General features: G+C 37.8%; 1 protein-coding gene across 5 annotated transcripts in view; it reads right to left on the bottom strand.

The window, feature by feature from the left end:
• Positions 1-1,058: 1,058 nt before the first annotated feature.
• The window catches only part of LOC131547520 (receptor tyrosine-protein kinase erbB-4-like), a 345,752-nt gene continuing 330,610 nt past the window's right edge, over positions 1,059-16,200 (bottom strand). For all 5 annotated transcript variants that reach the window (XM_058788156.1, XM_058788155.1, XM_058788152.1 and 2 more), the window contains 7 exons: positions 15,609-15,764; positions 13,910-13,985; positions 13,584-13,730; positions 12,302-12,399; positions 11,968-12,138; positions 8,051-8,384; positions 1,059-6,768 (listed from right to left, as the gene is read on the bottom strand). In XM_058788156.1, coding sequence (XP_058644139.1) covers positions 6,074-6,768; positions 8,051-8,384; positions 11,968-12,138; positions 12,302-12,399; positions 13,584-13,730; positions 13,910-13,985; positions 15,609-15,764 — 1,677 coding nt within the window. In that variant the 3' untranslated portion in view covers positions 1,059-6,073. The remainder of the gene's footprint in view (positions 6,769-8,050; positions 8,385-11,967; positions 12,139-12,301; positions 12,400-13,583; positions 13,731-13,909; positions 13,986-15,608; positions 15,765-16,200) is intronic.

The raw sequence follows: 16,200 nt of genomic DNA, 5'->3' as shown, positions 1-16,200 counted from the left end.
TCCTGTAGGCAAGCGATTGCTGGAGTTAATTTTCTGGCATTTTTCAGGTTCTGTTCACACATGAGTAATATGAAAGCACCTAATTTGATCCTAATTTAGAGCATATTACCCAATCAAATGAATTATTTTAGGGTAGAATGCAGATGTTTTCAGAAAAACGGGTACAAAAACAGCGGCAGTAAATCATCTCAGCTGGAGAGATCAGGTCATATTTAGATCCAGAGATTCTGATCATTTCTCTTCAAGGGAAAATCTATACAGAATGTCACAGGTACAGAGGGGAGGGCTGGGAAAATGATGGATTGCGTCTATCACACTCAATTATGTGCTTGAGAAAAGTGATTTGACTCCGTATGAGAGGGAAAAAATAAAGACAATACTGATCACACCCTCTTACAATATTGGATTTCCAGTGATGATACAATAAAATGTCACTGCGGGGAAAAGATCTGTCATGCACAAGCACACAACATAAATAATGTCATTTTACGACGTTACGTTTGTTGTGATTATCAAAGCTATTAAGTTTTAAGTTGGTTGCAATGCAATTCAGGTAAAAGTGCAAGAACTTTCATCAGATTGCAGTGTAAAGCACAATTAAATCACTGACTAGCACCTATAAATGTTGAACTACCTCACATCCCCATATAAAACAATTGCCATCTGATTAGAGCTTAATTCAAAGACAAGACTTCTGTTGAAACAAAGTGATGAATATGCAGTCAAGAGCATGGACAGAACATCTAGCGGTTCACTGTGACATTTTGATGTTATAGCCCATCTTTTTTTATGATGCTTAAAAAGGCTGTAGTATGTGATTTTTGAAATCTGAAAGCATTCGGATGCGGCATATCTGATATTAAGAGAGTGAAATTCTGAATCATTACCTTCGAGATGGTCAAAGACTTGACAGACTCTCGCTATCCATCAAGACATTCAAAATGCTGTGAAAAAATGTCAGAATCTGACATTCAAAAAGCAAAAATCTCTGAGCCATCTTAATGTCAAAGAATGTGAGATGCATTCATTTTTGGAAAAAAAATACAGAGACTCATATATCAGGTGTTGTATTTATTTATTTATATTAAATTAAAAATATAGATTCAGGTAACAAAACTGTGAAACAGTATTTAAATGCTCTAGCTTTGGGGAATGGGAAAGCTGTGGTGAAGAAATTTACTGTGACCAGAGCTGAAGATGGGCGTCAAAAATGACAAGACTTGACTTTAGTTTTGATGAGGCGTCACTCAATAACAACGTGGCCAAATGAACACCACTCCAGGCAATTAGTCCACTTGACAGCGTGAATAATACACTCTGACTTACGAATCTCTTGGAGGAACACCATGGCGGATGTATTTGAGAAGGTTGAGCTCAGCTTTTGCCATCATTTTTCACCGTGTTTACGCTCGCGGCCCTCAGCTAAGCCTGAGCTCACGGTGCGGTTGGCTGCAGATGTGAAGAGATGGGAGATTGTGCATGAATATGAATTACATACTGAGAAAGAACTAGACACTATCCATATGACCAGGACTAAAGTCAGGAAAAGCCTAACTGGAGTTGAGAGAGATTCCTGGGAGATACAAATGCTATCGTCACACAGCTGCAGATTCCCCACGCTGGATTCTGTACAAAAAGAGAAAATTGTGGGGTGATGGAAGGAGCCTATACCTGACAGAAAGAAAACATCTCCTACCTCTTGAACATGGGCAGAGGTTAAAAAACACAAAAAGCACCAAGCCGGGCTACATACGGTCACGAAAAAACACACCGAAGTACTAAAAGAACCTGCAAGATCTACAAAATCAAATATGTGCTGTTCAAATTACAGATATATACAGCCATCAAATAAGAATAACCGGTCACACACAATATAAGTGAACAAAACATAATGGGGAAAAAAGGTCAGTCCAAAAAGAGCATAAGTTTCCCAGCTATTTACAAATACATCTGGCCAATTCAACTGTCTATAAAAATACTATTCACATTTTCTCATTGACATACAGTAGTAAAATCATGAGGAACAACCATTCCAAATGTCAATGTTGCAGGAAGGTGTTTTTCTTCCCTTTTTTTGTCCTTTGTGATATAAAATGATTTTTTTTTTTTAACTGTGCTTAGTCTACCGATACTTTCTGACTACCTTGCCACATGCAAAATAAGTTCCAGTGAGCATGTCAAAAGAAATTATAAAAGAAAAGACAAGAAAAGAAAAGGGGGCACAGCTAATGAGAAGGACCCAAAAGAACAAACCTGTGCTTGTTTGCATCATGTAAATACACATGATCAGATCAGCAAAGGCAGACTCGATAACACTGTAAATTAATTTAACTGTAAGTGCCCTAACATACTGTAAGTACCTTAACAGTAATGTGATAACAGAAACTGAAACGCATTGTATTTTGTAAAGCTTATTGCCTCTCTATACAGTAAAATATACGATGACATGGTCATTATAAAAGACCTGTAGGGCCCATTAAGACATATTAAGGGAATTTTATGTGCCTAAATCATGTATATTGCAACTGGCTGATAAATATGTTAAAAATGAGGGAGAAAAGCTAAAAAAAAAAAAAAAAAAAGATCAAAGGGTGAATTCCCTAAGTACTTCTGCATTTGATTTTTGAACTCAAAACGCCACACTTTCCAACCAGTCACCCACAATTCAGTTTAACCAAACACTAAATGTGGCAAAATAGTTTCTGCGCTGTATTTACTGTAAATTAAGTCTTTATTATTTTAGCATACACATGCCTTATGTAAATTGGGTTCATTAACTCATTGCTATTGGCCTATTACTCTTAACAGATATCAGGCGGTAAACCTACATATAAAAGATGTTGTTGATCATTAATTGAATGATGGAGAAGAGCATGACAACCAGCATACTTTAAGCATTTTGAAGAGTTGATTCGAGTGTGTTGCACTGAAACTTAGTGAACTCACTCTTCAGATTTTTAAAGCAATGTTTTTAAAAAAAACAAAAACAAAGCGGAACATAAGCCTTCACCATTATCTCTCTACTCTTGATTTAATAATTATCTTCAAGCCCCTTCAGGTATATATACACAAGTTCATGCCAAGATGTCTTTCACATGTTCTTCTAGATTCTGCTAAATGTGAGTCACCAATGAACAATGTGCAGTGAGACAAAATTTTTGTGCTCCATCCAAACCTCATTTCCTAGAGTTCCTAGAAAGTGGAAATGTTTCCAAAGAGAACGAGTTCCATCCTCTAACAGTCTCTAATAGTGAAAGTCTTCACAAACAGCAACCCTCACATTTCAGGCATCTTCCTCCATTTTGGCCTAGTTGTTCCTCACTTGATGGATTTAGTAGATCTTTACCCACCCTGTATTCACAGCAGTTGCTACATATATAGATTTAGACACCCAGACCTGCGTTTATCAGTAGCATATGCATGAGGTCCTTGCCTTTAATTAGGCTAAGAGAAGGTAACCGAAAGCTTCAACCCTCTTGGAAATTGTACACAAAAGGGTTTTCATGGAGGTTGTACTTATTTTGGCTTGTAACCTCATAACCTCAACCAAAATCCTTTAGACAACTATGCACTGGGTTCACTCATAAATACAAGAAAGATGAATAAAAATATAATTTGGCCTTAGTCCTACACACTGTATTTCATAACTGATAAACTAGTTTCCAAACACTATAGGAGCTAAAATAAAGCAATTTCAAGTATCAGTTTCGTCCTGCAAAGGCGTCTTATATTATTGTTATAAGTAATCTTAGCATTACTACGACCCACCATAGATTCTGCCCTAATTGCATTATTTTTAAGGATAAAAGCTTGAGATAAATACTTTAATTAGTAAACATCTGTGTTTGGCAAAATTACTGCGCGTCACTAACATTCCCTGATTTTGTTTCCAGTAGAGAGCCAAAAATGTCATTTGTCTAATCTGTTATCGCATGGGAACAGCAATTCCCACAATGAAAAGAACTCCGCTCTATCTTTGTTATATTCATTAATTAAAGTGCTCCATGTAACCGTAAACCTTCATATTCATAAGCACAAAAAAAAAAACATACAAAGGAAAAAAAAAAATGATAGAGCAAACATGTGTGGGCGGGTGGTGTTTGCTATCGTCATGTAGCTATGATTATAATAAATGAGTATTCAATCAGTGCCGTTGGTGTTTAAAACAAACTCATGCGGCTGTGCCAGGCTGTTAAGTGCTATAAAACCATTTCACATCTCCAAACCAGCAACACAACAAAATTATTATTCCCCTTAACAGAAAAGCATAGTGACTGGCAGTGTTCAAAACTATACACAAATCTAGCCGTAGAAACCTGGATGGCATGGTTTTACCGAAGATGTAGCAAAGTTGTTTTCCACCATTTGAGGAGAACAATGTGCCCAAGTAAGCTGCGTTATCTTCCTAAATTAGTATCCGTGTTGCTCCATGAGACGCTTCTTATAGAAAAGTCATTATGGGAGACAGTTCAAATGGAGTTGACAGATATGAGGCAGTCTCATCTCTGACCTCGGGGCAAATATTCCATTCGTACGTTTCTTCCTCATGGTACTGCATGATGGTACTCCTGCCTTCTTGATTTCAAAACGTCCCTCACTGTTGCAGTTTTAATGAACCCAGCTAGAAAAAGCTGCCATCTTGATCGCAAGTCTTGTGCATCTCATCGACTCGCATGTGGGTGAAGTTTATATAGTTCTAACAGTTTTCCGGCCATATTTCAGAAGAGGAGCCAGGCGTTGTGTGCTGCCGAGTCTCCCGTACAAACCTGGGCCTCCGTAGCTGTGTAAATATCCGTTCATCGCCATATGTCCATTTACGTGGATGCTCTTGGTCGCAAGTATTGATTTTAGCTTCTGAAGTTCAAGGTAGACCCAATCTGGGTTTTCGTTCCACACATTAAATGACAAAATAAGGAAGGATACCTTAAGGTGACAACTCTGTGAGCATACAGATCAATGCTGGCTAGATCAACAATAAAAACGTTATTACAGTAGACTGTTGCAGATTTGCTTTTATGAAGTTATTGATTTTGTGGCGGGCTGCAGTACGGACTCGTTTATATGCGTGCTGATACTGTTCTCAGCGTGGAGTGCTTGTCTTCATCAAGTTGCCTTTACAACTTTACACATGTAGTTTTACAGACGTATAATATGGACTGCAGGACTGTTTCCAGTTGGCAATCCTTCCAGTCTTACTTACGAATCAAAACTGAAGAAAGAATGGCTCAATAGAAGTAATAAAGAGTGCCTTGTTTGAGCAATACATGTGCAGATGAATTATGCAGATATTTTGAACAGAACATTACACAATGTGTCTTTTGAAATATGTGCCATTCGAGAAGGTGGAGAACAAAGGTCCCAGTTGACACCATGCTGCAATGAACATATGTTTTGTTGTATATAACAGCATGTAGCGTACATCCAGGCCTGGCGCTTACTTTTTTTTTGAGTCTCAATCAGTAGGCGACATTGAGGACCATTTTTGTCCCTTTTGTCCCAAGGCCCACAACGATATTCCCAATACGATGGATTTGCATACAACACATCTGCCTCATAAAATCATGTATGGAGTGCTAAAATAAACTATGCTAACCGAAGTCATAAATTACAGCAGATCTTATCGTAGCTTCAAATCAAAATCCCGAAACATGATAAATGATAAACATTTCTGTAATTGCACAAAATAATGAGTCCTCTCTGCTATTGGATCAACCCACGTTGCACGTCAACGTCAGTACTTGCTTTCAATGAGAGGAGTGTAACATCTACCAAATGCTGGGAAGAGTATCACTTTCCAAAAGTTGGGCTCAGGTAGTGGAAACAGGTCTTAATAGTGATTGAAGTGAAGAGAGACAAGCAGGAACGAGCTTTGATTGATGTGGCCATCTGTGACCAATGCCTCTGGAGGAGAAGCTCACTCAAGTGAATCAGTTCCAGGTCATTGGAGGTTGGGTGTTAAATCCAGTTCAGAGAGGAGTGGAGAGATCGGGATGCTGGTGTGAGAGCCAGGGTGAAAACACACTATGACTCTCTCTTTACCTCCAACTTTCCATGTTTGTCTCGGCCGTTGTTGCTACACAACAGTGTTTCTCTGGCGGTAGGGAGGAGGTGGCAACACGGTGCCTGGTTTTAGCGCATACTCAGACAGGTACTCCTGGTTCTCAGCCACAGCGGGTCGGATCCGACCGTTTTGCCGGTAGAAGAAGCGTGTGCTGCAGTCCTGCAGATACTCGGGGTTGTTGAGAGTGGCCTTGGGGGGAAGACTGTGCTGCCAGTACTCAGGATTGTCAAATGTCTTTTTGGGCTTTATGTCGGCCTTGATGGTCCCGGAGTGAGTGGGATGGAGGGTGTGCGTCGGGTGGAGGGTGTGTCCGGGATGGGCAGAATGGAGGGTGTGGCCTGAGAGGGTGGAGATGCTTTGTTTGCCTTGGTAGAGAGGCTGTGTTGTGACGTGGACATTGGATGCCGCTGGTTGCATGGTTTGGGAAAGGTTCTGGCTGGTGGAAGTTCCACTATTTGCTGCTGCTGCTACTACTGCTGCTGCCGCCGCTGCCGTGTGCGCCACAGGGACTCCGTTCTTCCTCAATACGTCATGACTCTTTTCCCCCGAGTTATGGAAGGTGTTGAGGTACAACGGGTCATTGACATACTCATCTTCCACTTTGGGCTGCCCATTGGAGATACTGTGGTAACCTCGCTCGAGAGTGTGGACCTCTCCGTTTCTGCGATGGGTGACAAACGGGTTCTCCTCCACAGGGTTGAGATAATCTGCATGAGAAAAGAAAAGAGCTTTCAGAAGAGAGGAGGTTGGCAGGATGATAACATTGTGACAGCTAGCGCTCTAAGGTAAAGCCGACTACCATTGATCTCAGCAGGTTTTCTATACAGACTCGGTAGGATGCTCTCTGAAGTCCTAGAGTTACAGTAAATCCAAGTTCTTTCCAAGAACATTTTTGCTAGAGTTTACTTCTGTATACTTTACAGAAGAATGCAAATTATTATTGAGGTTACAAAGTGTGCTAGTGAGCCCATGACTGTGCACGAATTAACACAAACTAGCCCAAGATTCAGTAGTTTCTTTTCAAACTGTCCTAAACTCTTAATGTGAAACTTTTGTGTAATTTCAAAGGAATTAATCATTGCTTTGAACCCTGGGTTATGAAAAACTGCTTGATATGTGTTTAACACAGCTTTAGTGGGTACTAAGCACTGGTGCTATAGCTATGCAATTTGAAACAAGAGGCTGGTTGTTTAGCAGGATTCCTGTAAATAAATTCAGTTTAATTTCTCGATGCAATGTCAGTCACTTTAGTTAAAAAACGTAATCTTAAAGTAATGTTTAGGAGCAGAAAAATAATCACAAATTCCCTCAAAGCTTTTCTCATTAAATATTATGAGCTTTGTAGTCATAAACTTTTACAGGTTCTATATAGTTTCAACATTTAAGGGAAAGGCAAAAAGGTCACAGTGATGGCAAGTTCTGTCATTCTGTCATCATTCACTGACGTACTTTCTTCTGAGGAAGATGAAAGAACATATTTTGAGATGTCTCAGTATTTTTGTGTTCATACAATGAAAGCCAGTGGTCTCCACAACTGTCTAGTTTCCAACATTCTTCAAAACATCTTTTGTGTTCCACAGCAGAAAGTCAGTCATTTGTGCAATCGCATGAGGGTGAGTAAAAGACAGAATTTTTATTTTTAGGTGAACTATCTCTTTAAAACAACCAGAGTGGATATAGTGAAATTTATACAGATGGACAAGCAGTTATTAAAAAAGGTTTTGTGCTGTATTTGTTGAGGCAATATTATTAACCTTGTAAATATGCAAGAACATAACCCAGGCTTTTCAAATTTACAAAGTGAAATCTCAAAACCTGACTACACAGGATTAATTACTGACCACTGGGTAAAAACCTGAACAATGTGAATCACTGAACAAAGACTACTAAATAATTTCAAATGTAAAATGCATAACAGATCTCTATGTGACCTCTGTTAGATCTATCTACTCAATCACTCTTGCTCGCTCTAGTTTATCCTTCCAGTACCTGAGGGCTTTTTGTCCTGCATGGCACTCATGTATCCATCCTGGTCGGTCTCAGCTCTTGCTCCGCGCTCACACAGTATCATAGTTGGATCTGCGCTGTAACGCTGGCCAATGCTGTCCTCCCCGGTGCTCGCCCTGGGTGAAGCCTTCTTCCTGAGAGTGCCATTACAGCGGCTGTCTTCAAATGCCTCAGAGGACCCCGAAGCTCCCTGCTGGGTCATAGATTGCTTCTGAGCAGAACAGCCTGGGTTGACCGCGGACACAGCCACAACCCTCGGGATAGTGGCCATCATCTCCTCCATGCCGAAGCTGCCGTCCTGGTACGCAAACTGGTTCTGCAGAAACACAAATTAGTCTTTTAGTATCTTCGGCATGATCTATTTCTGTTTGCTTTACAATTAAACACTTCAAGAGAGGCAAATATTTTATGCTAGCGATGTTCCAAATATTAATACAGTTTATGAGATTTAATGAAAACTTGGCAACAGTGAATGAAACAGACGAGTGTGTAGGAACACAGCTCTCCTGATGCAATTAGAAATCTCATCACAATTAAACTATTTGTTTTTTCTTATTCCTAATCCTGAGACTCTCTCAATCTGCCTGTCTTTGTTTCTAGTTCTTGTTGTGAATTTGATTTTCGTTAAGTGCTGTGGCGGCAAAACAGCCAAGTAAATTTTTTAAGGTACGAGATGGTAAAACCATGTTACTATAATACCATGGTACTAACTGATCACCATATTCATGTGTTATGGTATTTTAAATGGCTCTTTACTAAAGTACTTTAGAGAATACCATGGCATTACCCAATCAGAATTCAGTCATAATGATCCATTAATGTTTACTGTTACTGTTTTGTGTTGCATAATGTGAAGCAGGCAGACTCATTTACTATGAACAATCTTCTCGTTTGGTTTGTGTTAATCCAAATCTAAATAAAAGACCAAATGATTTTTGTAAAGCATTTAATTCATTGGATTATTCAAAAATAATCATCACAAGATGGTTTTCTAACTAATTTTAATCGAATTTGCCACTATACCATTATACAACTATGGTAATACCTAGTACCATAGTACTTTTCTACCGATTCTGTGATCTCTCAGCAGTAAGTTTGCAGGTGTTCTGTCTGCTCAGAGAAACACTGGCTATGTCCTGAATTCGGTGTCTGCTTCCTCATTTTCCCTTACCACTGACATTTTCTCTGCTTCTCCACTAACCACAAAACACCCATCTCATCTCTCTTTCTCTCTTCCCATCCTGTCTTCTCCAGCACCCATCCATGATGCTGTTTGAGCACACTGGAGCTCATTGCTGTGGATGAAGAGTGCAGCTGGGCAGAGCATTACTCTAAAGAAGAGGAACTAAGAGTTGAGACTGTCACAACTAATGTAAAACTATACTTGTTTAAGGAGTGGGCAGTATCATTAAAATGCCATATCATGAAATGAGTAATTTTATATCTTTACATATCATAGTAGTTATTTTCTTATAGAAAGTGTATATAAATAAACATTGTAATGCCCATTATTGGATAATCTTGTGAATAAAAGGCTTCAGAAATTTCATTTGAGTATTCAATAAATCAAATCTGCAGTTTACAAGGAATAAAAATTATTTTAAAGGTATTTATACTTAATTTATACAAAGTAAATATGAATATATAAAGTTTAATAAAGTATTTATTGTTTATGCCAAACCTAAAAAAATCAGCTTTTATCCCAGTATCCCTTTAAACATTTACAACCCACTGACCAAGGATGAGCTGCAACACATGCACAAAAATGCTCAAACTTCAAAACATTTTGAGTGGAGATGAATTTGAGTTAATATTGCAATCCGCTATTTGGGTTATTTGGCAGAGTTTTGTTTTCCCAAAGCTCAGTTTATACGGAAAACTGCAGGCGAAAGATTTCTGTAATGTTCCAAAGAGGCTCTGAAGGATTGATGTCCCTCATTGATATTCATACCGTTCACTCTCTTTTCTCTCCCAGTTAGACGAAAACAAAACGCAAGTTAGAATGCAAAATGGCACACATGGTTAGCGAACACGGTCCAGGCGAAAAGAGGAAACATTTCATCACACCCACCCCTCCCACACACTCTCACACCCTCGCTAAATCCGTTCTAAGTCCCTGGCAAAGACTGATTGAACCCTGAGATTTTGTCTTGCTAAGTTACAGTAAAGAGCTGTTTGAGACGCATCCTAATCGGTTGTCCTTTCCCATCGCCGCTGTGCACACCAACAGTTAATAACATGCTCATGGCTGACTAACACAGAGCAAATACCCACTCTGGACTTCCTGTCTATGGGCAAATATCATCGTCACTTTAGTGAGGACCCAGTTATTTACACTGGTATGCCTCTGTAATGAAAGCCCAGGCATAGAGCCCATTATAGGCACACGTATTGAGAACGACTTTATTTTTTTTCTTCCTCCGCTCCACAGGAAAACCTTAATGCATGTCACAAAAGCACTTCTGCTTTTGAAAACGCTAAGACAAATTAGCACCTGTAAATAAAAAAGATTGTGTGAATCTCAGCATTTCAATACCCTTTATCAATAGGGGGGCATTACTGAATTGCGAGACCTCCTTTTCTTTTGTCATCGCATTCGTGATTTCATATTTCAACCGTAGACAGGTTCGTTCTGGGAGAGCGTAGCATCTGTCAGTGCAGGAATGGTGGGCTGGGCTTTCTGGGATGCTCGCGTGGGCAGCACTTAATTGGCCAGGGGAGCATCCATCCACTCCAAGGTCAATGTCAGTTAAACGATGGACTCATCTGAAAACTCAATTCAGCCTCAGACAAGCAATAAATACAGCTTCATGGAGTGAGAACTAAAAGTGCATTAAAATGTAAAAGGTATCCTAAAATATGTAAATATGTGCAAAATACCCAAATGTGGATGCATGATGTATGTTCAATGCATCAACGACCTCTTGTCCTTTGCCTGCTAAAGACATATCTCAATATCTGACAGGACTCGTGCTATCCTGAAGAGTGCCACCTAAGTGAATTGATTCTCTTCAAACTTTTTACCAAAACAGAAATCTAGAGCTTATTATGATTTCAAGTATTCAGATGAAGTGAAAGGAACTTCAAAGAGCTGCAGAAAAAGACAATCCAATGATTTTGAAAGACTTTACACAATTGCATGGACAAAGTACAGTCTGATTTAGCCACTACACACTGACTGTTTCCAAAGTCCTTTACGATACATTCAAAGTAGTACTATCGTTCAAAGGTTTGAGGTCAGTATGATTTTTAATAAGTTTGAAAGAAGTCTCTTAGGCTCACCAAGGCTGCATTTATTTGATCAAAATTGTAAAAAGAAAAAAAAAAAAACAGTAATACTGTGAAATATTACAATTTAAAGTAAATTTTCTATTTTTAATATATGATGGCAAAGCTACATTTCCCCAGGATATTTGATGAATAGGGAGTCCAAAAGAATATATAACAATGTAGATTTTTTTTGGTAACAATTTAAAAGTCTTAACTATAACTTTTGGTAAATTTAATGCTTCCTTGCTGAAAAATGAAAAAAAGACCTTAAAAGAAAAAACCTTACTTACCCCAAACTTTTCAACAGTAGTATATACATGTATAAACACGCACAACAACAACAAAAAAAAAAAGTACATTTATTATATTTCAGGTTAGGTCTAGCCAATTCTCACGTTACGACATCAATAAAAAAAAGCAAGAACTATTGTAAAGACCAAGTGATGAATTTGCAGACTGGCTCTTTTATGCGGAAAACATGCCTTCCTTTACTAGAGCTTCCAAAATGGGCATTTCAATTTACCCCATTCATTGTAATACAAAGTGGCCCGTCTCTGCTATACTGTCTCTGACAGAGCGTGGTTTATTAAATTACTCTGCAAGAGTGTGTGATCGGGTAGTACACTCACTCTGTTGGGGTCAATGCGTGATCTGGTTGTGTATGCCAGTGGAGGAATACTGAAGGCTTGTGGCACCAAATACTCCTCGGCATCCATCAGATCTTCCAGTTCCTCCTCATCTAGCAGACTCTGGAAGAACTTACTGTCATTGGGGCTGGGCAGCTTCATACGGTCATCCCCCTGACACAGAGAGCAACAGGCATCAGATATCATGTATTATGCAGAGAAACAAGACTTTATGATGCTTATGTGTTTTATTTATCATTTGTTCTTCTATTTTGTTATTTATTTTATTATTGTACAGCACATCATGGCCATTTGAGTCCAGCAGTGAGGCTCTTACCTGGATGACTAGGTACCGTTGTGGATCTCTTGCCATTCGGCTGAACTCTGCTGCAAGCTCCTTAAATCTGGGTCTGCTGTCTGCATCTATCATCCAGCCTGGAGGGACACACATAGCACAACTTCAATCAGCAAAGTAGAACACAATGGATAAAAAATGCTGTGAGCTTTCTGTACATTTAAAAGAAGGTTCTGGCTTCAGCATCTGTGAAATGCTGACAAATACCACAGAAATCATTTTCCCTCTATTTTTAAAACAATAGAAAATGTGTTTACAATAACGCACACAACAATATGTTGATAAGTTGATAAGTTCATCCGCCTAGAACAGTAGAGCGCATTAACAACTCAAATAACATATTTTATAGCAATTAAAATAAGTGATTTAACAAAACTGCAAGCTTCATATTTCTGCAGTTAAATCCTCTGGAATTAACTTACTTTCATGGTATGTTCTGTAAACATATTTCTGTCTCATAATATTGTTTCCGGGTACAAGCCTCTACTCTGCTTCAAGTAAGACCACAGCTCAATAGCTGTTTAGTTCCCAGCTCACAATGCCCCAGACACCAGCATTTTAATTATTCAAAAAATATGAATCACTGTCTGGCCAATCAAGATTTAGCTGTGAAGATGAAGGTTAGGATCAGGTTTTTTAATTTTTTTTTTTGGTACTACTATGTTAGCACCATTTTTTGTATGCTTTTCACTTATTTTAGGATAATTTATAAACTATTATATAATTTACATATTTTATGTATAATAAACATAATTTTTTAATTTCTTACTGTTTTTTTTTATTTAATAATTTTTTAAGGTTAAGTTTTAGTAATTTTTATACTTTTTATTTTTAACTTTAAATTTTATTTCAGTTTCCTCTGCGATATATCTATTTTTTCTTTTCATCTGACATTTCTATTTTATTTTATTTTATTTTATTTCAATTAACATTTTTTATAGTTTTAGTTTTAGTTAACAATAACAACACTGTTGTTTAGGATCCGAAAGAACATTTGGAACCGGAAAAAGTCACATGACATCAGACTTTTTACATTTTAAATGCCTTAATTTTCAATCTACAATTTCTTATTGATAATTATGTAGCAGTTTACTTAACTAAAGGATTCAAAAGTCACTGACATATGGTTTGAAGGTCATGAAGGTCACAAGGTTTCTTTAGCCAACCTACCTGACCACTAAATAAAAACTTCTACCATGATGTGTCATGGGTGTGAAGAAAATTTTAAAAATCTGCAATGAAAATTTGTGCAAAGCTCCCTTACATTTGACCATGACCATGTAGACGTCAATAGTGCAGATGGGAGGTTGAGGAAGCCTCTCTCCTTTCTCCAGCAGGTCAGGAATATCTCGGGTAGGGATTCCATCGTAAGGCTTTCCTCCGAATGTCATCAGCTCCCAGATAGTCACTCCTGGTAGACAATCCAATAAACATCAAATAAAAAGCTTGTATTTGTGTGCTGAGATTGTCGAGTCGGTGTTTGTCCAATTCATACAGAGTCTAACTGCATGAAAGCACTTGAAATTAGACTTTAAATAAGATAAATTACATTTTAGTGAGGCAATTAACTGCAATTAAGGCTCATCTCACCATAACTCCATACGTCACTCTGGTGGGTGAACTTCCTATAGTGGATGCACTCCAAAGCCATCCACTTTATAGGCATCTGACAAAACAAGAGGGAACAGTGGATTGTGTTGAATAAAAATACACAATACAAAATACATAGAAATGTAATAAAGTAAAAAAAAAAAAAGCATTCATCAAGTGAGCACAGCAAGTACTGCTTTATTGTTTATTTACGGAACTTGACAAAGTTTCTTCAAAGCTTACATTGCTAAAACCAAACCTTATCACAGAATCATGCATTATATATTAAGTCTGGAAAGTTAATATTTCAGAAATGGAATAATCAGGGATATCTGATTCTTTTCATCTTTCACCATTGGAAGAAACAGGTTGGGCTAAATGTGTGTGCAGTGCTGCTCAGTATCAAACCACACTAAAGCTTTAGAGTTTTTCCTCTGTGGGAGAACAAACATGGCTGATTTAAAAAGGTAGATGGTTGGAGCTGAACAGAGAAGAGCGAGTCCCAGGATGCTCTAGTCTGGAACGGCACCAAGAGGGAGATTCAGATGGATAAAATAAAATCAATGTGTACATGAAGGGAAGTGCAGGAAAAGGACAGCTGCAGGTGCGTGGAAGTTTGTTTGAAATGAAAAGGTGCAGAGAGGATGGAAGAGTGACGCTTGTTTGTGACGCTATATTAGGGTGGGTGGTTACCAGGGTGTTGCTATGCTATTGCAATTATTTTAAAAGAGTTATTTTTAGTGTGTTGTAATTGGGTTACTTGGGATTACTAATTCTGGGTGGTTCCCTACTGGTGAAAGTTAAATGTCAAATTATATTTCTTTAGGATCTGGCTTTAGTTTCAAGCGATGCATTTTTATTGAAAAACTTTAAAACTCTATAGTATATACCTGTTAATTGGTTAACTGTAAGATATACAGTTAAAAACTGTAAATGGTTTAATATTACATGTAGTTTCACTATAAAATACTGTCAGATGTATTTTTTTTGCAAGTAAAAACTTTGTATTACCATATATTCTGGAGAACAGTAAAAGGACATTCCCAGTATATCAACAATAAACTTACAATAAACCCATTTACAATAAACTCTGATTCACTATGTGGCTTTATATTTTACCACCTGTATTATGGTAGTTATGAGTACATTTTTAGGCAAAATGTTGTCACTTAATGAAAAACAGTGCCTGTATATTTTATAACATTGCATTTTTTAGGATGAATTAGCCTTTTTTTAACCAGAAAAAACAGGAATGAATGATTGATTGATTGATTCATTTACAGTGTTGGCTTTCTCCTTCAATGAAAAGCAGAAATCCTTTGCCCATTTCATCATGAAGCAAAAACTGTAAATGTTATTACTCAGAAAAATAAAAGAACAAATGTCTGACTAGTCAGCGTTTTACTCTGGTTTGTGATTAGTCGTTTAAAGTGTGCACCAACATGACCCTTAAGAACCTTTGAGTTTTTGAATGTGTGACAACCTTCTGTTTTGTAGTGTACATTTGGCCTTAGCAACTATTGTTAATTAGCCTGTCATTAGAGGCTGTGTTCTAAAACCCAGGGACGAATGTTAAGTGCAGCAAATTTCTTGATTACTCAAAGCATTGTTGTTCCAACACAAAGAGCGCATATAAACTGATGTTATTCAAACAGGTCAGTGCGTGCCCTTTGTCTTGTTGGGGTCATGTGACACTGACCTTGCCCCCATCTGCGTTGTATTCCTTCTCATCTGCATCCAGAAGGCGAGCCAGACCGAAGTCAGTGATCTTTATATGGTTGGGTGACTTCACTAGGACGTTCCGAGCAGCCAGATCCCTGTGCACAAGTCTCCTGTCCTCTAAGTACATCATACCCTGCATCAACACACACACACACACACTTTTTAAAATCATCATCAATTACAGTAACAGTAATTTAACTATTTGATTGTGTGACAATCAAAATCATCATCAACGCTAATAATAAGCGTGATGATACCATCTCACAAGCTAATCAAATTCACTAAAAGCAAAAATCATTTGAATAATATTGGTTACATATACTACTTCATTTCGCAGATTATTGGTTAAGAAAATGTATATTACACAATGTAACTTCTGTCTGTTTTTTTTGGGATAGTTTTTCCCCTGCTCAGTACTGCCGTTGCCAGTTGTATCTTGAGTATATATGCCAAAACTAATTGGTGTTACTGTATTTTAGTATTAGTTATATACTATTATAGTATTTTTGATATTTTGAATTGGCTTTTATTTTTATATTTTCAGTTTTCTTTTTAATTTTTAGTTTTAT

The sequence above is a fragment of the Onychostoma macrolepis genome, chromosome 09 (assembly GCF_012432095.1).
Source record: "Onychostoma macrolepis isolate SWU-2019 chromosome 09, ASM1243209v1, whole genome shotgun sequence".
Classification (NCBI taxonomy): domain Eukaryota; kingdom Metazoa; phylum Chordata; class Actinopteri; order Cypriniformes; family Cyprinidae; genus Onychostoma; species Onychostoma macrolepis.
This window is presented reverse-complemented; position numbering and strand designations above follow the sequence as displayed.